Source organism: Lethenteron reissneri, chromosome 14 (assembly GCF_015708825.2).
Source record: "Lethenteron reissneri isolate LAM-NWPU_2019-01 chromosome 14, ASM1570882v1, whole genome shotgun sequence".
In the NCBI taxonomy this organism is placed as follows: domain Eukaryota; kingdom Metazoa; phylum Chordata; class Hyperoartia; order Petromyzontiformes; family Petromyzontidae; genus Lethenteron; species Lethenteron reissneri.
The window spans coordinates 12,298,010-12,322,039 of NC_083792.1; the positions used below are offsets into that span (position 1 = coordinate 12,298,010).

The 24,030-nt window shown below is 44.3% G+C and overlaps 1 protein-coding gene across 1 annotated transcript in view; it reads right to left on the reverse strand.

Annotated features, from left to right (window-relative positions):
* Nucleotides 1–21,293, reverse strand: part of LOC133342403 (tandem C2 domains nuclear protein-like) — a 39,750-nt gene extending 18,457 nt beyond the window's left edge. Inside the window, exons 1-9 of the mRNA XM_061551557.1 lie at nt 20,674–21,293; nt 14,751–15,074; nt 12,842–13,126; nt 11,559–11,683; nt 9,999–10,074; nt 9,766–9,860; nt 5,205–5,318; nt 4,040–4,228; nt 1,575–1,689 (exon numbers count right to left, since the gene is read on the reverse strand). Coding sequence (XP_061407541.1) covers nt 1,575–1,689; nt 4,040–4,228; nt 5,205–5,318; nt 9,766–9,860; nt 9,999–10,074; nt 11,559–11,683; nt 12,842–13,126; nt 14,751–15,074; nt 20,674–20,848 — 1,498 coding nt within the window. The 5' untranslated portion in view covers nt 20,849–21,293. The remainder of the gene's footprint in view (nt 1–1,574; nt 1,690–4,039; nt 4,229–5,204; nt 5,319–9,765; nt 9,861–9,998; nt 10,075–11,558; nt 11,684–12,841; nt 13,127–14,750; nt 15,075–20,673) is intronic.
* Nucleotides 21,294–24,030: the final 2,737 nt, after the last annotated feature.

Genomic DNA, 24,030 nt, shown 5'->3' on the forward strand with positions numbered 1-24,030 from the left:
ATGAGAAGAGAGCAATCTTCAAAGCTAAGACTGTGACGATGAAGGGCACAGGGCACGCAGCACGCGCCCCTGTGCCGACGAGAGAGAGACCCGATCCTTCGCCACGCGCGAGCGTTCGTGCAAAATCGCAATTGACTCGAGCGGTGCGTTGGAGCCGGCGCCTCGCGGGCAACATTCCCGTCCAATTTACTGCGGAGGTAAACCACCCCGCACCCAGCCTCAGAGCGCAGCGCACTCTCAGTTGGCCCAGCCAACACCGGAGCTCCGTGTTATGCTGCGGTAGCATTACACAGTGTACGTCACGCTCCGTTGAGAAGGCGAGGGCACAAACGCTTAATCGTTGTCTCCTTACCCAGGCTGTCCAAGGTACTAAGTTTACTTCACTTCCAAAGCAATTCCAATCATATTTAATCAATAACCAGTATTGTTTAGATTAAATGTCAGTTTATAATATGCAGTATTACCAAACAAATTCACGGCAGAGGGTTGGTGCAGTGGTGTTCGCTTTGCGCGATGAAACGTTCACCGAAGTTTGATTCCTAGCCATGATATTTGAACAAGTTCTGAGCCCCCGATTTGACATGCCGCACTGACTCAGCGTGGTGAAGTATGGCCAAACGACACCCATCACTGACATTGTTGGAAGGCCTTCATTCAGCAGTGGATTAACAAAGGGCCGAAATTATTGAGAAAAAAATATTGTTATCGACGAGTATTTTTGTTAAACTAATGCAGTACCAAGAGCCGTTTGATTAAATTTGAATTGCCCTGAGTTGATATTTGAAATTATGCTCAAGAGCACAGTTTATGACATCACACGTTGTATTTTGTATCCTCTAACTCAGGGGCAAGCCCGTTTAGACCAAAAGTCTCCTTTTCAAGGCAGATATGGGCCACAAATACAATAAACATCTCAACCAACTATCAAAACATCTATCATTAAAAATCGGATGTCCATATCAGCATTTGACAACATGAAAGAACAACTGACAATAAATGAACAACAGTAATACAATTACGACTAAACAATAATGCAGTATTTTTGGATTACATATTATTGATTTGCCAAGAGCACAATAATCGGACAATAGTCTCATTGGGATATTGCATACGCCTCAATAAACTAAAGTAATACATTAATTATTGGTTTCGTCAAACAGTCAGATTATGTACTGTATCAACACGTGCCATTAAAAAAGAGCAAAGAATAGACCAGCATCCTCTGCAGAAGCGCAATGTTAACGATGGACCAACTTGGGTCACATGCTCAAAATATAAAACGACAGAATAAAAAAACAGGTTTTCTATTCGAAGTTAAAGAGGTTGTGGTCAGGGCGATCAGCGACAAAGGACATTTCATCATTCCATAACATCAAACCCGACAGCACTTGATATTGACATACGAGATGTGAAACACCTTGACCCAGGATAGATTCGATGAGGAAATCACTTGGCTCTGCCTTGCGCACCTGACGGCATGAGTAGGCTCAGACTCGCTGCTCTGGTTATGTGGAGGCATTTGCGCGTGGGTGTGGATACGTGCACGCACGCCCGTTTCCTTTAAGGTGACTCACTGCCTGGGGTGGTCGAGTAGGACTTGCGGAGGTCGCGTGCCTCCTTAATGTGCAGCGTAAGGGTGTCCTTTTGCAGGTCGAGACAGCTGGACACACACAGCTCCCCTCTGTCCATCTGCAATGCAGGCGCTCACAATAAGACTTCAAAGTTACCCGCGGCACAGGAATGCACTCATCAGCATTTCACGAAATAAATGGAGCGAGAAAACCCATTGATTTCGTTCTTTATATTCCTTTGCCAATCAATTGCTGGATGGATCGACAATCAACCCCCCCATGCTGCGTCAGTCAGCGGGGTTGATTGCCCATGGCACCCAGGATGAACTCAGATATCACTGGCTACTGATGTCAGCCACGGCCAGGAATCGAACTCAGGTTGCCGGGTTCACAGCGCAGTGCGCTAACCACTGTGCCATCACTCAATTCCTCCCTAATGAGAAAATATGTTATTAAGCATCTGCTGAATAAGACATTGTGATGGGCCGTTAATATAAACCTTTACCCGAAAACAATAAAAGGGCAATAAATGTAGCTCGTGATTCATTTGAGGGAGCCTCTTGTCCATTAAAAAGCCATTTATATAATCAAGTGACTGTTTATGGAGTAAGGATTGTTAACTGAATCGTTGCTTAATTTATTTAAATAAACAAATTACAAATTGGCAATGTTATAAATATTGGCAATATCATTAACTGAGTATCGTGCATCTGTGTAACGAGACAGTATGATGTATCGTGCCATATATATACTATGGATATAAGCTAGGATACCTCTACAGAATTAAAGGGCTTTATGGTTATTTTGTGTAATAAATGCAGCTCTGTATTCTAAGCTCATTGCGCTGAAATTAAAGTAATTAATCTGTTCTGAGATATCAACGAGCCATCAAAGGGGACACACTCACCAAGTCAACGGACACTAACAACGTTTAACGGCCCAATGTGTGTTGGTATCAGCGCCCCCATGTTACGAATCTACCATGATTCCCTATTACACTGCTGCACAATGATACTGATAGTGTTGTGATCCTTACATGCTTGGTAGTGGATCAGATGCGCCTGCATTACTAAAGGAATATCGTAATTGAGTGACAGCTGGCGTGCATGAAAGCCCACGTGCTTTCACTCATCCAGATGGCCAGTAAGCTGGCGGTAAAGGTGCAGCCCTGGAATGTCTTGCTCACAGCACTGCTAGACGAATTCCCTGCACTACAAACTCTACAGAGCCAATCTAGAGGTCACTTTGAACAACGTTGCCGTGTTGGCCAGACGACTTTGAAGATGTGTGCACGTGTGTTAACTTCTTTCGTACCGTACGTAGCCAACCGTGCTCATGCGTGGTGCGGGGGAAGGACAACGAACTAAACACAAACAACAACTAAACACAAACAACAACTAAACACAAACAACAACTAAACACAAACAACAACTAAACACAAACAATATGTGGGAGTTTCCACGCTTTACCTCCCACCACATGTAACCTACCGATCAACTAACTATTTGTGGTGTTTCCATTTTCACTGCTGTGTGGAAAGAGGTGGAGGGTGCGGAAAATTTAAGAGACTTGCAACATTGTTTTAACACCCCAATTAAAGCTGATTTACTTTGATGGCTTTTGCCTGTACTGTACATCACTGTGTAGATGTGTTAGGTGCAGGATACTCGGGTCTGAACGCTAACGTGCATTCTCAATGTCTTCTGAATTCATAATGGGAACTGCCGCTCAGCATGTTGGCAGACACCAACGGGTGGGACGCAGAGAGACATCGGGCAGACGTGTGCAAGTTATTTAATCTTCATGCCCTCTGGGCTGTGGATGCATGTGGGCAAAGGGCACTGACGTTGAGGTGAGTGAGCTGATAGAGAACACGTATTATTACTAATGATCAATCTTACAGTTGCCATGAGCATGTGGCAATGACTTACGCTCGTAGTTGTAACACACACCTAATTCCAATGTTTGGCCCAAATGCAAGTGGAACGGCCAATGGGAGATTAAGGCCTGAGATTCATGCCACTGTAACAATGACTGTTGACTCGACATTGATGAAGGCGTTTCTGACAGTTGAATAGGGCGGATTGCTCAACGATTCTCAAGAAAAAATTATGTTGGTTCAAGTGTCAATTCCCATTAAATATCCACCTGTACTGAGCAGACAGAGCAAACCTAATTACTCTTCCCATTATCCACACCTTCAACTCTATCCGCGGAAAATCCGATTACCCGTGGATCAAGTCTTCCTCCTATCAATACGTTACAAATCACTTCATTTATGTAATTATGGGTGAAACGTCATACTCAGAGTGTGCTATACTCGAACCGAATTTACATGTTCTGTTTACGTGACAAACCGTACTAATTGGCTGCGTCGGGTGGTGGCGGGTTTAACGACACATTTATATTTACGCGATCGAACCCCAAAAAAACTGTATTATGGATGAATTATTAATGAGCTTATTTACAGTGGCGTGATGAAAGAAGAGCTCCAGCCAGTGATCCGTTGCCTCCTCTCCCAGGCTGTGGAGGCTGATCGTTGTCTTCCCCAGGATCTCCTTGCGGGGCTTCCTGGTGGCCACCTGTAACTCCAACTTGGCCGTCTGCATCGCTTTGGGCTCAATGTTGAACACAAACATCTCGTCGTACCTCGGGTTCTGCGGGAGAAACGAGGCGATAAGTGCCACCATCGCGTTCGCGCTGAGGGAGTTTTATGTTCGAGTCGGTTTGGTGTATTTGTGGTTGTTGTTGTTGTTAAACCAGGTGAGAACTCGAGCATAGTCAAGGACAGTCTCATTTTGCCAGGGTGAACAGGGTCACCGAAAAAAGAGAATAAAGCAAAATAGTGAGGGAAATAAAACCAAATCAGAGCAGGTTGCAACTGTTGATGCTATGTTTAATGGCTACGTTAGTAAGGGCTAATAACATGCATGTAAATGTCCGTTAAAATAATGGCCGCAAGATCTCTCTACTAAATTATGAATCTATAAATCGTTAAACAGTTGCTGCCAGTTATGAAAGCAAAGTTTAAAGTAATATAATTTACAGTCCTTTGTCAATCCACTGCTATATGTAGGCCTACCCATGCCATGTTGGCCATGGGAGTTGTTTGACCATACTTCACCACACTGGTCAGTGCAAGTTGGTGAAGGATGGAAAGCCTCGACCGGTTACGGATATCACTCGCGCCTGATGAAGGCCGTGGCCGACAATCGAACTCCGGTTGGCAGGCTCATAATTCAGTCTGCGAAACACTTAAAACAAAGTCTTTTTGTACAATGGTGTAATACACAACGGGCATGTTTATGCCACTGTTGTTTACCATTCGACCTTGTGACTGCCTTGAGTGAGGCGCCATAATTGATCTCCCTCATCCCTCGCCATTGAACGAGGATTAAGTAATAGAGTATAAAGATAAATCAATGAACTCCTGAGTGAGGGGGGAGGGGGGAGAAAAAAAATACCCCAAAAACATCCTCTGCTGATACTCTCATAAGCGACAGGTCTCGAGTATTTACAGAGCCCTTAGTTGACCCCCACTGATGGAATGTCCCGCCTACAACTGGGCCGAAGAGTTCGATTGCCAGGGGATTTCGTGGAAACCGTGGCCTTCGTGCCCGCGGGCTCGCTCACGCTGATGTTGGGCTTCATGTTGGTCTTGAACGTCCACCGCCTGTCAGCGAGCACCGTGCCCTTCACGTAGATGCTCGGCGGAGCCTTGCTCGGCTTGAGCACGAGGTTTTGAACCTGAGGCGAGAATGCGACCGGGAAAATCATACGGGGTGCGAGAGCAATGCGCCTCTATCATACATTGCGCCTATTATTTCTACTTCTACTACGTACTGGAGTTAGCGAAGTAATTGACTCGTGAATCTGCTTGTAACTTAGAGACCTACATATGCCATATGCTCAGTCGAGGTAATTGGATCTCTAACCACAGAGGTAAAAAAAAAGTTCGCTGCATGTCTGCATCCACTGCTGCAGCTGACAAATAAAAATGTTTTCTTGCGTACAACAAAAACTCCGTAATTATTCTCAACAACGGCGGCATGCATGCAACAACACGGGCATTCTTTACACAAATAAGCACACAGGCCAGAGCTGCAACTGTTATTCCATCTGCAATTATGTTGATTTATTTAGAACATCAATATGACTTCAGGCACAACCCTATGTTGCACCGCTTAATGGCCTTGAACAAATTCTCGGCTCCAATCTGTACAACCTCATTAAGGTCCAACCGTCCATGTCTACCTCAGAAGTAACCTATGAATGTGTTTAATAGCCAAGGCCAAGCCTCGTTTTCCACAGGCAGCGGAACATTGTTGTTTAAGGCAGACAGCTGGCGCAAGAGCAATGGGAGGGTGGGTGAGCAGGGCAGTGTTCCACAGTCCTTGCACTGCAGACAATCAGTCTCTGTAAGATAAACAATGGTATCGCTACAGACCCATGTGTTGGCGAAGTCTAAAATGCTGGTATCCCTGCACACAATGCGTGTGTGGTCTACACGCTGATATCACTATCTGTCTAATATAAATGTCAGCATCACTGCAGACCGCGTGTCTATGTCAATGTTGCATAAACACTACAGACCACGTGTCTATGTCTTTGAAATGCTGGTTTCGCTGCAGATTGCACACTTTCATTAATTGATGCAGACCACGTGTCTGTATTGCCTACGCACTGGCATCACACTGCAAGGTGCATTGCTTGTGATAAAGACAAATGCAGTGTAAATGAATATAGCATCTAGATGGGACCATCACGGAGTCCAATGAGGCATTACATATTAATGAATGTTACATGAATCGGAATTAATTCCTGTACAGCCGTTACACAATTACTTGTTGTTTTAATGTTGGTGAGTGTTGCTGTGGTTAACTGTGGTTGTAGTGTTATTATGGTGGTTGCAATGGCAGCTGATTGTTTGCGGTTATTGTGGCTATGGGTATTTCTGTGGGCGAAAGGCGCCTTGCGTGATTGCAATGCCATTCCTTTATCAGGTAGCTGCTACCTTCGCCAACCTGCACTGAAAAACGTGGCAAAATGTGTTCCAAAACCTCCTCGTGTCTGTTGACAGATGCGAGTTGCATAGATGAGAGCCGATGATTTATGCATTTGGTTTTGGAGTATGGAGCGAGAGACGAGGACGTCTGTTAGGGTTCGCGGCCGGCAGGGCAAGTGAAGATAACAAACAGCTTGTTCAAACACGAGTCGAGGCAATGGTCGTGGATGCGCCCAAAGGGAGAAATACAAAAATTAGATTTTTACTTGATTCTCAGAGACAAACTCCAAATCGCCAGAGATATCTCAGTCCTCCATGACATATAAGACAGGAAGTGGTCACAGGTTAGTTACACAAGTTGCATGCCCGCTGTGATGTCAGAGCACTACGACAATTGCCTCTACTCTTTTAAAGTTATATTAAACAATTCCAAAAAGGGGACAGAGATAATTACGGGGCAAAATCACGATAGTTAACAGCAACGCGAAATATCCAGTTCACAAGATGAAAGGGTGGAACAAAACAAACATGGGGACGTTGAAAGGATTCAAGCGACAAAGCTGCGAGTCTGCAGTACAACGAGTTCCTTAAACATGTCCCCTCAGGTGCAATATTTCCTTACGTTATAAATAAAAAAATGTTCTCCTGAAATTGCAACCTTTATTTAAATGCCTTTGGGTGACTCTTTCAACGGAGGGTCAGCGTTTGCAGATCATTTTAAATGTAACCCAGAATAAAAATAAAACGGATACCCTCCAGATATGTATTTTTGCAAAGTCCACCCATTATATAAAACCTCAGGGTTTGCTTTGAACATCGCAAAAAGGTTGCTGTCAGCGTCATGAAGTGTGATTGGGCTGAGAGGGTTCACCGTCAATCAAGTCTCAGTTGCAGGGCATACAATTCAAACTTACGATTTATAACAAAACTATGCCTTGAACATGGGCGAGGATGTCTGCCTTGTAATTTTCAGCATATTTAAGTAAGAAATTCACCACCTACATAGCTGCCATAATCATTATGGTCTGGGTTCTTATTCTGCATCCACACTTCTTTAAAGTAACCATCCATATGAAGGTTGTGTCAACACTAATCGATGTTTTCCAATTATCCTCATCAAAGCCTTTCAGCAAAAAAATAGTTGTCGTGAAAACCATATTCTTGTCAGAATAATGATTTCCTAACCAATGCTATATACCCTGCAAATCCTCTTCATTGACATTCCAACAGAAAATAATAGGTGTTTTTTTTACCACTGGTAAAATGACGTGGCATTCCCAAAACATATCATTTGGTTTATTATAAAATATGTACATATGTTACATGCATTATATTCGGCTACGTTTAATGTTGCCCTTTGCTAAATATTGAACGTCACATAATTACGTCCATTGTATCATACAGTGGGGGGGGGGGGGGGCAGTAGTGTGTGGGAAGAGCAATGCGCTATGAACCTGTTAACCTGAGTTGCGTTCGCAGCCACTGCTAACATCAGTGGCGAGTGCAAATTGCAGCAGTTATGGGTACCCCTTCCACCAACCCACGCGAACCAGTGTGGTGTTTAAAGTCAAACGAATGTCATGACCAACGAGGCATGGTGATTCCTACATCCCTACTTAAAAGTGTTGTCAACTCCATCACACAGTGCATAATATTATCCCAGATGTCACAATTAGATTCTCCAAGATAAGAAATGAACATTCTCAGGGCAGAATTGGGGTCCTGCGTCTACCCGTGGCAAGGGCTCAAGAAATGAACTTCGTGTTCAATGAAGAAACCCAAAGGAAGCTCTCAGAGCTAAGGATGACCTCAGTGAGTGTGAACACTGATGCTCGGCAAAGCCCTGTGGATAACGTCAATCTTGCCTACTCGTGAGCAACCTCCAGCAAACAAGCAGCGTGTGTTTTCGTCAAACTGATTTTCGCCATGTCTTTACACCTGTACGCTGAGGATGTTGGCTCAGCACACACCCATTAACCCCGTCCCAACACTGACACACGGCTCGTCATTCGATACATGACCCTGGCACATTTAATTTCAAGAACCATATAAATAGTCAAATGTATGCCCTCCTCGAATGAGCATTAAATAGTGCTCCTCTCCAACAGCGGTATGAGTCAGTGATGGGAAACTGTATGTTACTGTGACAGGACCAGTAAAATAACCACTCATAGCTTTCTACAAAGTATGCATTATTTCGGTCAGTGAAATATTATTAGCTGAACAGTTTCCTGCTCAGTTCCTTTTTTACAGCCCTGAGCCAATGGTGGAAATTCCACATTCATTTGGAAGAGGAGACTTAATCTAGTGGAAAACAATTGTTGGCTTCAGGTTGTCACTTATCATTAGCAACTACAAGGAAATGATTGGCTTTTGGTCAACCCCCATCTGGGATTTGAACTCACTCCCTTGTGGGTCAGATGTCGGCAAAATTCAACCCAATCAGTTCTATGCAAATAAAAAAAAAATAGGCCAATTAAATACATACGGTAAACCCTTGTTAATTCGACACATATGAGGCTCTGGCCTTGCCGATTTATCCAATATTCCGAATTATGTATAATGGTACCCCCCAGTGCCTCCTGCCCCAATAATGTAATTTTTATTTTTTTTCTCACACCATATGCATTGACACACCTGCATCAATTTGATCCAAAACTGTGGATTTGTCTCGCAGACTAAGATATTTATACGTGAGTCCCTTTCTATTATTTCTTGATTTAGGTGTAGATGACATTTCTGAGAGGGTTGGCTTGCACAGAGTGCATGAACAAGATAAAGTCCAAAGCAACAGATCTGCACTAACGCTCACCACGCACACCGCCACCAGACCGATTCGTTGTTTTGGTCATGCCGGAATTGGACCATTTGGTACAGCCATTCGGCTCATGGCAAATTACTAATACACCGTATATATGCCGAAAGTGCAACCATGCCCAATTATCCCCAATTACGAATAATGATCAAATACTGAAATAACGAGGTTTAATTGTATGTAGTTAATTTGTCATTTATATACAGGAAACCTGTACTACCTAGATTTGAATGATATACATTTACCTGCTACTCTATTCTCTCATCTGCCCCCCTTCGGGTGTCATTCAAAAATACGACCACACAAAAGGTGTGACGTCTCTCAATCAGTGAGTGAATGAAAGAATGAAAGACCAAAGAGATAGAGAGGCTTACCTGCACCACCATGATCCACACGTGTTGCATGGTCTGGTCGTATCGGAGCTGCACATGAAGCTTGCCACTTGGCTGTCCGCCTTCGACAATCACGTCTACGGCGACACATCGACGACATTTTCACTTTGAACGCAAAAGCCCAACGCTTGGCGCGTGAGATTCCCACCTCGTGTTTTACGAAACGAAAAGAGATGATGCAGTGAATGATACATTCAAGTAAATCATAAAGTTACCTTCCAATGTCCCACTGTCGAAACTGTCTTCAGTTTTGTATGTTGTGTCCATATTTGTAGGGAATGTCCCGTAGTCCTTGAACATAAGTGGAATGCCAGTTTACAAGAAGAACACAATTATCTCTATTCTTTATATCGGTATTGTACATATGTATACTTTGTTTCTAAGTGTGCAAATAAAAAAACGGGACAAAATGAAACACCACATTAACGATTCGATCATAAATGAGCTAAAACATTCTTTAAAAAATGACAAACATCCACGAACAATTTATTCGGATTACATATTTCCGAACACTTATAATGTTTCTCCACAAAATACACAGATGTGTGACAAATTACACGCTACGAATCATTGCGCACAGACTGAAATATTGAATGCATTTGTCGCCGGTATTAAAAATGGCCCACAGAGTCTTTATTAAGCAACCGGCGGCGTTGATTTGGCTTGGTTTGCCTTGTGTTCGCGATGGTGCCCAAGGCTCTATAATTTTTTTATCACAATAAAGTTATATATATATTATACAAAAAAATATCTTATATATAATGGATATATATTACATTTCATATATATCAATTGGAGGTGTAGAGATTGATGAGAAGGCAGAGGAAGTGCATTAACGGGCTTCTCTGAAACATGCATCTTCCAACGGTATCCTCGGAGGGCCAGGGGTCAGGGCACTAAACTCTGAGATCCTGTTGATAGCCACTGGAAACGCAACTGGGTTCTCCGTGGCAGTGAGTTGATGGCCTAAGCCCAATCTCCAATAACTGTGCTAAAAATACATCGTATTCAATTTAGTTATTCGCCTACTATGGCAAATATTTTCTCTCATATATGTCTATCTATACCAGGGGTCGGCAACCAAAATGACAAGAAGAGCCATTTCTTTCCAATTCGGTACAAAATTCTCCATTTCAAGAGCCGCAATGCATCTGAGTACATACTGTACATACGTACATATCGTCAAGAAGCAGCCCGTAAAGAGCCTCATGCGGCTCCGGAGCCGTAGGTTGCCGACCCCTGATCTATACGATGCATTTGGTTGTCAAATTGAGCTCCTCTGCTTCTTCGTTGTTTCTCCCCTTTGGCCAATGGGTTATTATTGTTTGTCACGTGCAACACTTTTGAGCACCTTCCTGGAAGTCAAGTCAAGTCGTGTTGTTGTTGCTTAAACACGCGGCGCCTTTCTTGCACAAATCTATACTCATAAGCATAACCATGAAAAATTCTACGCAATGAGAGAAAAAAAATACTATCTATAGATGTAATTTATTACTACGCATGCTGTGAGAAAAGAAAAATCGAACTATAAAAAGAAAAATCACCACCGGTGTTAAACATTGCACCAACATTATTTTTTACTTGACTTTAACAATTAAAAAGGGGGGGCTGAGCCTTCAAAAGGGGGGTCGGTGTGGGGAGGGGGCTTGGGGCTCAGGAAACTGCAGCTAGGTGGTACAAGCATATGGTATATAAGTAAATTACAAATTAGCTACACGTGTATATAATTGGCCTATTTTGTCTTACATACGTTGAACTGGCTGGAGACGCATTACCTCTGCGAGAGGGGAGAGCTGCCCCAGCGTGGGCGACTGCGGATGCATCGTGAGAGGCACCGAAAGTTGCCTGCTGAGCAGCCGCTTGCTTGAGGCACCCGGTGAGCCCATGCGCAGGTTCCACTCTGCGTGGGAACGGTAAACAAAGTGAGTGCGTGTTTGCATGTTACGCACGCGTACAATCATGACGTAAGTACATGTATTTGTTCTCCATGAAGGCCTGCCCCCACTTCTTTACCACGTCTCTCACAGATCTGCAATGCAAATTTCCATCTCTTGCTGCTGTACATGAGCTAATCGCATTGCTCCACCTCTGCAATTATCGTCCTGCTCAGGCGAGTTCACTTCTTTGGCTGCCATTCCTTCACCATTATCGTTCCTCAGCTGTCATCCGATCTAGCGATGCGTCTTGCTCAAGCCCACTAAATGTGTATTCACAGTCAATATGTTGTCCTTAGTTTGCATGTTCTATGATCCATGTATTCCTCCTTCTGCCTCTCAGTGCAATTCACTACCATGGCCTGGATGAGAAACATGGACTCTGACAAATACATATTTAAAAATAGCTGGAAAGTGCACGAATTGCTGTGAGCATAACCATTTCAGTGACATTCAGAAGGCACAGTTTTTGTGCAAACATTTGAAGGAAGTAAGTGAAATTGTCTGAAGTTTCCAAAACATCCAAAAACATTCAGTACTTTTAGATCTCCTTTTACATAAACATCACAACAAAAGTACAGCATTACAATGAGCATTGCATTCGCTGTGGTCAGCATATATGTTCATGAAACCAAATTCACAGATAGATGCAGTAGTGGTCACAAACTTTGAATCTCTAAAACGTGGACATCGTACTCTGTGCCGTGTGGGCGACCTCCGAAACTGCACGAAGCGTGACAGAGCAGTGTTTAATTTTATCCCGTTTATTTATGCACACTTAGAAACAAAGTATACATCCAGTATGTACAATACCGAAATAAAGAATTGAGATAAGTATGCTCTTATTCTTGGTTCTTTAGATAAAGTCACGTAGAAGGGAAACAATAAAATAATACAAATCTCAAACAATACAATTATCACGACGTTTCGATTTCAACACGAGCAATCATCATCAGGTGTTGTTTCCCTTCTACGTGACTTTACCGAAATAACCAATAATATGAATCCCTGCAGTCACGAAAGCTTTAAATCTAAATTTAAGTGCGTTCGTCTTGTAAACTGGCATTCCACCTATGTTCAAGGACTAAGGCACATTTCCTACCAAATCTGCGGGCATTGTGTACCTGAGCCTTGGATGCTGAAGGAGCGGCTTGGTTTGCCAAACGATGGGCTTGGCGAATGCGGCTTGGGGCTGTAGGGGGACGTGCACACGGAGGCGGCCCTCGCGAAGGAGCCACGGGAGACGGAGCCCGGAGACGGTGCGCCCGAGCCGATGGGTGGGATGATCAGCGAGCTGGGCCGCCGCCTTTGGTTATCTTGGCCTAGGCCGGCAGGCCCTACGGTGGCAGCTCCTGGTGTCCCCGCCACCAGTTCACGCTTCATTTGGCTAAAGAGTGGCAGTGCAACCACTGTTTGATTTGGATAGGAGAGTGAGGGGGGGGGGGAAGACAGCAGCGTTTCATTATTAACATTGCCATCATCACATGTCCTGGTTTAACCAGGATACCCTCCTTTTCGATAGTAGCTGTCCTGGAAATCCTGTGGATCTTCCCGGAACATTCAAAGTCCCAGTGTTTTGTCAGTCACGTAATTACTGCACCACTGTATATGTTTTTAATCGCTGTACTTTTAGTTTTGCTTAAGTCATCTTGGTGATCCAGGTCACTCTTGCAAATGAGACTAATCCTGTTCTCGAGTTCTCACCTGGATAAACAAAAACGTGGACTTGATTGTAATGCATTTGCATGTAGTTCACCCATAATCTGGTATTATTAAATATTATTATTATTCCCATAATATGCCATTGTGTTTTGTACCTCAAAAGGTGGCAAACCCTTCCCACTGGGTGTATTGCAACATGGGGTTGGATCGAAATCGATGTCTTGACAGCCAGATCTGGCATTTAAAAAAAAGTAAAGCACATTCCTCCTCAACAGGTGAAAAAAATATTTTCAATAGGCATTTCAAGTCGTAGCCTTTCCCCAGAGCAGAAAGAGTTCAGGATGGTTCACCGATTCACAGTTGGAAGGCCATATCATGCGGCGCAGTGATGTTTGATCTCTCACGTGTACATGGAACAGCCCCTTTGTCAATCCACAGCGAGTGGATCAGGGACTTCCCATGCGGTGCGTGTCGTACGTCACCACTCTGATCAGAGCAGCTTGTTGGTGAAGGTGTGGAGCATCGTTATTGGAGCATAGTAAAGTACAATGATTTTTTTTTAGATGCACAGCCCTCGATAACAAAAACTGCTTTGCGTGCAGAGACCCTTTCCAAGAACAATGTTACCTCATTTTTACACTGGATGTAATGTTTTCATTTCGTGCCCTGCACTTGTAAAGAAGTGAAGCGCACAAAATTAAGTTTCCCATTCAGGGAGAGCGCGAGAGCGATTTGCTATGGCTGTCATTAGCTATAAAGAGTGTAATCAAGTGTGCCACCGAACCAAAACACTCTTCACGAGACACTGCACAGCACAACAAATAACACAAAGCGGAGGTATTCGTTTTTTTTCCTACCCCGTTCCGCTGTATGCACAAATAAAATGTTTGTAATAAAAAAAAAGATAACAGCTTGCGCGTTTTGATAACTAAGTTGATTTACAAAATGTACAAAAATAGACATTTTCAGACATACGTTTTCTTCTGAAGTTGCAAGCGTACCTTTGTAATAATAGTAAGAATAACGATACAATTATAAAGTATGTTGGTTGCTTGACCCAAGCTTCATCGCGCTGGTCAGACATCTCTCTCTGCTGATGTCTAAAAATGGCTGGGAATCACACAGAGAGTGCTGGGGTCATAGAGTGCAGTGCATTAACTAACCACCGCACCACCCTCAATAATGAAAGCATGTTTATACGAATCAATATAGAATTAAAAACCACTCTGATGGGGGGGGGGGGGGACATGGATTATTGACCAGCTTCCAGCTATTATACATTTATTAATCAATATATTTAACTCAAAATATGTCAATTTGCAAATAATAATAATCACTGATGTATTCAACCAAACTCTCTTCCCTGCTTACCATTGCCATCAACAATGTGCATCATTTTCTCATCCCTGCTTCGGTCAAATAGCACAGCTTCCTCCACCTGCTGCACCTCCTGATACTGATGATAGTGCTGCTGATGAGGATGCTGTTGTTGTTGCTGCTGCACGTGCACTTGGCGCATGGCTAGCGTTGGCAGCTGGGGCAGCACGAACTCGACGGGACGGCTCCCGGCCACGGACAGCTTGCGCTCCACGTAGTCGGGCGGCCGCGCCTCCACCAGCGTCCGCTTGTCGTCCTTGCTGGGGCAGAGGCAGCGCTTCACGTGCGAGCGCGCCATCTCCAGCAGCCACGATATGCCTGGGACACAGAGCCAGCGCTATCAGAGCCGCGGGGTCGTCAGCGTCGGCACCAGCACAGGACTGTCACCACGGCAGCATCATCAGCAGCAGCATCACGTCACCATCAGTATTCATTTTGTGAATGAAATTAGTCACGAAAATAGTTGTAAACAAAGTGTGCTTTTGTGTGTGTGTGTGGGGGGAGTGCTTGTTATTTTTAGGTTTTTTCGGTAAAGTCACGTAGGTAAACATTTTAAATGAATAAAAGTAAAATAAAATCAAATAAAAATCACGACGTTTCGGAGGCCACACCAGCTTCCGTCTTCAGGTGGAACCGTCACAGCACGACAGCTGTATCAAGTGATACAGCTATCGAGACGGAAGCTTGTGTTGCCTCCGAAACGTCGTGATTTTATTTTATTTTTATTTTACTTTTATTAATTTTAATTTTTTACCTACGTGACTTTACCGAAAAAACCTAAGAATATGAATCCTTGCAGTCACGAAAGCTTCAAATCTGGTAGTGCTTGTATTGAAAGGATAGTGGGGGGCGGTAGTGGAACAGTTCGCACGCTGCGCTACGAACCTGGCGACCCGAGTTCGATTCCTGTTCACGGCCAACACCGGTGACGATTATCTGAATCGGTCCTGGGCCTCCCCTAGGTTGGCTCAGCCTCAAATGAGTGCCTGGTGCGATGTATGAGCATCGCCACCAGGGAGACAAAGGCGGACGGGCGTGGTGTTGGCCACCCACCCCCTCGTGTGCCGTGCCGGCCTTCATAGGTGCTCGCTAACAGCACTTGCCCCAACAGTCTGGGAAGGCAATACGGGGTTTTTTGTATTGAAAGGATAGACCCACGTTAAGGGATTTCGAAAGAACTAAATAATTGACATTGCATGCCGCTTCACATCCAAGCTTCACACAGACACCGGTATTAATTGTGTGTATGCGAACGTGGTGGGATACATGTCCGTAAGCACAGTCAAATTGTATTTAACTTGAGTCAACAATAGCTATGAGTGAACGGCAATCATCACGTGTGAGGATGGCTGTGACCCACGCCCGCCTAAGACACAAGCGCGACCGACCCCGACGGGACGTCACTAACGAGTCTGAGCGGAACGTAGAGACTGAGATCATTCAGGAACATTAGAAGAGACAGCAGTGCACTGAGTTGTTGGTTGTTTGACTTGCATCCCACTGGGATTTTTGCACACAGCGTTGGTGTACGGTGTTTTTTTTCTGCAATGTTTTGCTGTCTTTTCTTGGATTTTCTGTTTGCACTCAGTCACATATTCACTCAGTAATAGTCACTCAGTCACACAGTCACTCAGTCACTCAGTCACTCAGTCACACAGTCACACAGTCACTCAGTCACACAGTCACACAGTCACTCAGTCACTCAGTCACACAGTCACACAGTCACTCAGTCACACAGTCACACAGTCACTCAGTCACTCAGTCACTCAGTCACATATTCACTTTAAGATGTTTTTTTGTTCAAGTTTTTGTTTTTTGTTGCGGTTGCACCCGATTCAAGAGCCGAATGGCTCACAGGGCTATACCTAATAAATGAACTTGAACTTGAGGAAGACGAAACGTAGTAGTTACCTATATTTCTACATATATATAAAATAAGGAAATGAGTTCCACCATTGACTGGCCTGATCATATTGGACAGGGTACAGGTTAATTGTACCCCCGTGCAATTGAATTAAATTTAGAGTGGACCATATTTTTGACTGCCATAGTGAAATAGAGGATTAGAGTGACAGATGAAATCCAGAGACTAATATGTATATTGAACGTATTTCACACCGTCCGTAGCCAACCGTACTAATCGGAGGTGCGGGGAAGGACAATGAACTAAACACAAAAAGATGTGACTAAAATTCCACAAGTTGTCATATACTGTACGAGACAAACTGAAATAAAACACAAACTAAATTAACGCTGCTGGGCACCGCAGTAAAGTGAGTCATGTTAATGCCATTGAGTGCCAGCAACATCACCACCAACACTGCTAAAAACATGAGCAATCTTCTTCTTTCATATGGCTGATGCAGACGCAGATCAACAACTACAATTTCACATTCAGGTGGTCAAGGAGCAGCAGAGTGTATCGCTGTGATGTCTCTTTCGTATTTGTGGATTGGGGCATTGCATCGTTATACGTTGTACGGTCTGTTCTGGATGACCACAGTCAATTTTCCATTTGTGCATCAGGTGTCCGCATCTGCCATGGTGTTTGTACCATGGCAGTCCCCAATGACACCACCACGAAGGACCTGAATGGCAGCAGTGACACGGCGGTGAGGGACATCAACGCCACTGCCATCAAAAACCAGAAACAGCCCCACCAAGATCACAACCATCACTGGCCACAACCACCAAAAAAATATTAAATTTTACCATAGCAAGCTCAATCACACAGCATGCACGCCTTCATATAAGCCACATTAGTCAACAGCTGTGATTAAGTGAATCGCTGCTTTACACATTTTCTATTTGATGCACATGTTGCTGAATTTTGCTGACTACCACTGCAGTGATTGCAGATTCTCTCCTGATGGCCAACGCCATTAGGATTAGGAATTTGCTCCTTTGACACTTTTTGTTGCCAGATAAAAGGGGAAAACCCTATTCTAATTTTTACCATTTATTTACCCAAATGGTAATTCCAGAAAATTATGTTAGATATTTATTTATTTACAAGCATTTGTCAATCTACTGCTGGATGAAGGCCTCCCCATACCATGTCGGTTATGGGGGTTGTTTGATCATACTTCACTAAGGCTGGCCAGTGAAGGTTGATGAGTGAGAGGGTAACGGTGGTGGTGGGTGGGTGGGTGGAGTTACGGAACGCGTTCAAATATCCCTTGGTATACAATCTACGTGCCTGTATACGTGCACATACAGTGTTGTATTGTTTATTATTACAGGGACACTATTTTTGGATGACACTGCCTGAAATGTATCACGCAGTATCCATAATCTCTCTTCTTTACTACAATTTTTTTTTAAGTGGCATTTTCAATTTTGCGGTATATTTCATTGGAAACTTCATCATTGATTTCAGGGGATATGAGTAGTGTAGTTCGCCGTGAAGACCACACGCTATCATGCTGGTGGGCTAATGAAAATATAAAGAAGGTCATAAAAACCCATGGCGATGTACCAGTACAATCAGGGATTCATTTCGACCAGGTCTGCCCGGGTCGGCGGCAAATCATTCCACACTCGGCACACAAAACGCAGGAGACGTCACCCCTCTGCCTGTGGTGATAACCTACCGACTCCAATTCATATCGACGATCTGGAAATATTCAGTGAGAAATTAAGCCCTCAGTGGAATTTATGAAAAACTAAAAAAATAGAAACATTCGATGCATTACATCTTTAAGCAATTGTTTATCTTTTCTTTTTTAAATATTCTCAAACTCATTTGAAATTCTAATTTTGCACAATCCAAGCAATTTCCTCAACTCCGCAAGACTGTTTTTAATTAAAGCAATAAAATGTATAATTATAGCTTGAGCGCTTTTTCTTTAATTTACGAGAGGACTACATAGGAAGGGACATTGTGATGATCTGCCCATATTAAACATTCACATCTTCTAACGTTTAAGTATTCAGAGGATAATTGCAAAAATATACCCATGCTTTTGAACTTCTCTCATGTATGCACACAGCAGCACATTAAATTGGTGACACAAACACACATCTGAGAAAGTGATCATCCATATAGTCGTACAGCCTTGTTTTGGCAAGTGCTGTTTGCAAGCACCTATTAAGGCCAAAGTGTCCCAACGAAGGAGTAGTGAGACGTTAACTACCTCGCTTGGTATACAGGAGGTCGTGGGTTTAATAGCGAACCCTGAGGCCTGTATGTTTGGAATTTGCATGTCTCTCTCCCCGTGGTTGCATGGATTTTTCTCCACCTCCTCCGGTTTTCCCCTCGACATCTAGAGACGTGCCTTTAGAGTATTCGGCTGCTATACATTTCCACACTCGAAGCCACTTTACAGAGTTCCCATTTGTGGCCAGGTCACTTCTGATAAAGAGCTACTCACGAGGCGTTACCTGTTAAATAAAAAATAATAGTTTAGTTTTAAGGGGTGCTGTAACCAGGATCACGGCCAACCACCTTTGTTCCCTCAGTGCCGATGTTGACACACCCCACTGGATACTGATTTAAGGCTGAGTCTACCTATGGGAGCCCAAGACGTGTTAAGATACCGCTTGCTACTAATAGTATTCGTGGCTAGGGATCGGACCCAGGTAGCGAGGCTTCTAGCGCAGTGCACAAGTGCTTATACCATCACTACCTCCAGACACAAACACACCACCAGCAGTCTATACACGTTACCTGTGTGCACATTATTACCGTCATTTATGTAATGCTTGTATGTCGAGGCATACAACGTGAGATATTGAGGTTGTCTGGATATCATTAGCATGGGTCGTCCATCCTTTCAACAAATGCACACACATCGTGAGTCATCTGTACACGTCCGCTATGCCAGAGTACATGCGATTCCATTCAGCCCTTGGACGTGGGCAACAGAGATTGCATTACCCACCCACAAAGGAGCAAGAGCGAACGGAAGGAACATAACACTGATGCACAAGGCCAAAACCTGTCCGCAGTCTTCTTGCATAAACACATATTTGGATAATATGGGTCTGGAAAGCCAATTGGAGGGTGGACTAAAACATATTTGTATTCATATGTGGAGACACGGGCCAGGTGAGGTCTGCTCGTATATCTTCTGTTTGCTGTCATAAGATGGCATATTTTTGACACTCGTCACGGTCCGAACGTTTCCACGTCACGGTGTTAAAATATCCCTGCAGCTATTTGACGAATAGTGTCTATTTCAGGTTAAACGTGTTAATTGTATTTTGCACCGTGCAAACAGGCTGCCATTACTCATCGTCAGAGTTGCCACATTGCAACCGCGGAATTAACGATGCAGCCGCACAGAACCGGTGGTGATGATGTGAACATTCAGATGCCTCCATCTAGCAGTGGGCATGAACAATATTGATAATCATGGATGCTGATGCATGGTGGTGGTGGTAGTGATTAGTGGCTCGTGTATGGCAGATGGTGAATTATGATTGATGAATGATTACAACGAGTGATGATGATTGACGGATAGGTGACTGATGCTGGTTTATAGTGGACAATGATGCATGATTTATGGATGCTGACGAATGATAACAATGGATGATGAGTGAACGCTGTATCGTGGATGATGCTAATGATGTACATGAAAATTAATCGGATGTTGCCTATGATGATTATGATTATTACTAAACTTTGCTATTGTGTGTATGCAAAATATCTGTTATCAGAATAATCGCAGTTATATCACCTGATTGGAGGGAGAGAAATGCAGCATTGAAAAACACGTTCATTGTTGTCGAAATTCTTGCGGGTGTCACTAAGCCATAAACAAACATTGTGTGGGTGTCTCTAAGCGATATCTAAACATTGTGTAGCTATCCGGCCACACACGACACACGCAGAGAGGGGCTGGCAGAGGGCCACCTCTCACCTGTCAAAACTCAAAGTTGACAAGCAAACGGGTGCATGACGAACGCCTCTCACCAGAGACGAATCCTTGCATGCAGCGGCCGAGCGAACCTTCCTTTTCTTCGCGGAGAAGCTCGCTACCCGGAGTCTTCGCAGAAGCGAGGAGAAGCAGCCCCAGAAGCACCCCCAGAAGCAAGAGGCACAGAAGGAGCGGCGCTGCCGAGACGCCCGTCAGCTCCACCGGTGCCATCGCCGCTCTTCTTCACTCAGTGCAGACGTCGATAACCAAAAGCGAAGTAAAGTGAATATTGCAACTTAAATGTAGCCTGCTAAACCTGCTTCGTTACTATGTTTTCTTGTAGACGCGCGCGTGTGAACTTTAAATAGAAGGGCATTTGCCAATCCGACGATGAGCGTGGAGGAGTGAACACAAGCAGGCACTACTTAATCAATGGCTTTGTTACTTTTGGACGATGATAGTTGAAATGAAATCTGCCAGCACGTTTCAGCTCAGCTCAGCCCTTGCCCTGGCTCGCCATCACTTTCAAACGCTCTGGAGGAACTTTGAGTAGCAGCAGCAGTAGCAGCGTTGCTGTGTCCTCATCCTCCTCTCTCTCAGACCCAGAGACGCGTCTGTGACACGGCGCGGTGCGTGAGACCAGCGAGCTGACTACTCCGAGGCGACAGACGCAACTCTTTGCACTCGGCCAAGTGTACACGTGTGTGATGAGGGTGCGTTCGGGGTGGGTCGGGGGGTGTGTTTGTGGGTGCGATAGAATGCAGGAAATATTATTCACAATTGCCGCATGCCTTTTTTTGACGAACAATTCCAAACATACCTAACCCCTTAGCCGATCGTAATCCGCGAAGTTTAGAGCACGCATGAGTGCACACGTCATCGCAATAAAGCACACTCAAAAACAAAACAAACGAACAAGAAGCACAACTTAAATAAACATGTTAACACAAGTGTGTGTGTGTGTGTTCGAGATGATTAAAAAACCATAGCATAAATCACCAAAAAAAAATCACTACCTACTCAATCTTAGCCCTGACCCGAGACATCTCACACGAGTGGCATCATTATAAGGCCAAATGGCAATTCATAAACGCCGCGAACAACCACACGTTCAGTCAAGGAGGCTCATCATTTACAGTGCTTATTAAAGTGACTATACCGGATTCGAGAGACTGCGACACACGGAGAGACCTTGGGCAGGGCGCGTCGCAAACACGGCACCTCGCGTCGTCATTCCGCCGCTCTGCCGAGATGGAACACAGGAGGCGGGGATGGAACAATGCACGCAATGTCGAAGGGGCCTCTTCTTGGCTCAACCTAATTGCAAACAATCTGGGAAGTGGGTTTTGCTTACCGTGTGTTCTCAGCGCGCAGTAACAATGGCACCTTTCACAACATCCACCCCGCTTCCCCTGCTTTGAGCTTCTTTTCAACCGCTGATATTGTTACCGACAGCTTCTGGAGGCTCGTTTTCAGTGAACGTACAGACGTGCAACATGATAATGCGTCTTATATTCGAGTGTGCTTTTGCGTATGGCAGCAATACGTTCAGAGGCAAAATGCCACCGATGTTGAGATCTGCTCGCGACAGACGAGAGCGGCGTTCGTGTAGCTTTGCTGGTCCCCCTTCTGCATTGAAAGACTTTTGACGTTTTAGACCAATTGCATTGCCGCCAGCAGCAACAGCACTGGAGGAGATTTCGATACGAAACACAAAGTCACCAGCAAACAAAAATAACCGCGCACAAGCGCGGACTGACTACGACAAGGCACGGTCCACAGTTGAAGTCGCATGGCATAGAGTCGCGCCGTTTATTTCATGCTGTCATGTATGTGCGCAATATTTGAAAGTAACCATGCCATCGTTGTTTAAAAGTCGTTTTCTCAGTTGGACGTGCAGCCAGCCCTTGTCAATCCGTTCCTGGACAAAGACACCACATCGCTGGTGGCGGTTGTCTGATCACAGCGTGTGATTTAATTTGATGGTTTTAGTTTTTTGGGGGGAGTTTGGTTGTTGGGGTGATTCATTTATCCCCACCACCGGATAACAAGATTTTCAATTTACAATGGGAGTGTTAAGCCTGCTTAGTAGTTGAATGGGAGACTCCTTGGGAGTAATACCAGGTATGTATGTAGAACTTCTTTCGCACAGTACGTAGCCAACCGGGCTAATCCGAGATCCGAGGTGCGGGGAAAAAGACAACAAACTAAACGCAAAAAGCACTTATTAAGAAATTCGTTTTCAATTTCGATTTAAAAGTGCACAGTTGCAGTGGTTTTCTATTATCGGAAGGAAGAGCGTTCCAGACGGCCACAGAACCGCAGTGACCGTCTTTGTTCGATAGTTGGCCAAAATGTCCGATAGTTAGCCAGGTGCTGTAGGATTTGGGCTGGGTGCGTGGTGGTCTCGAAATGGAAGTACAGTCATTGGATTAGAGGCCGACCGAAATTCGGTTTCGGCGCCGAAAGTTGGCAAATGGTCTTTTTCGGCATACTTTTGGTTTCGGCCAAAAGTCAATTTTTAACTTTCGGTTTCGGCCGAAACTGATATTGACTTTCGGTCGTCAACCGAAGATCAGTTTTTGGAATATAACGCTAGTGCTACGTCTATCACCCTGCCTATCGGCCGGTCAGTCGGCGCTAGGCAATCCTTTGCGATAGGCTGCAAACACACAGACACGCACGTCAGCAGCAGCAGCTTGGGAGCGAGGTCTCAGCCGCAACCATGGTCTGCTAATGTATATACGACCGGTCAACAGACGGCAGCCTGCATCTACATCCGTGGGTGGAGCCTCTTTGGCGGGACGACAACAAAGTGCCTCTGTTGTCTGTGCCCAGCCGCCTGCCCGCCTTGGCTTGATGTGTTGCGTTATCTTCAGTCTACACGCGTGTTGATACCGAGATTCGAAGTCTGACAATATTGATATGCAGTTAATAGTTCCGTATCGAATTAGTGATAACGAAATTACGAATTTGAGTGAAGTAGAAAATTAAAGTTGATAAACGGAGCAGTTAATCACCGTGAAGGATGTAGAAACACACGGTGTGGGATGACGTCACTAAAGTCGATTCTGATCAAAGCAAGGCGCAGCAGCAGCCTGCTGGGCGAGAATGCGGAAAAACTGCTGTTTCTTAACTACAACATTCGTTTGTTTAGATATAATGACTTAGTATAAGATTTACTAAGTATAAGATTTGAAATTTAGCGACTCTTACTGCACGCTCTGAATCATTAGTTCTAGATTTTTTTTTATTAAAGTAGCATTGCATCATGACATATTTCAAAAATCTTGTGTTCAGTAACTTCGGTTTCGGTCTCGGTGGAAAGTGTAGTTAAACTTTCGGTTTCGGCTTCGGTTTCAGCCGAAATAAATGTTTTACTTTCAGTTTGGTTTCGGTTTGGTTTCGGTTTT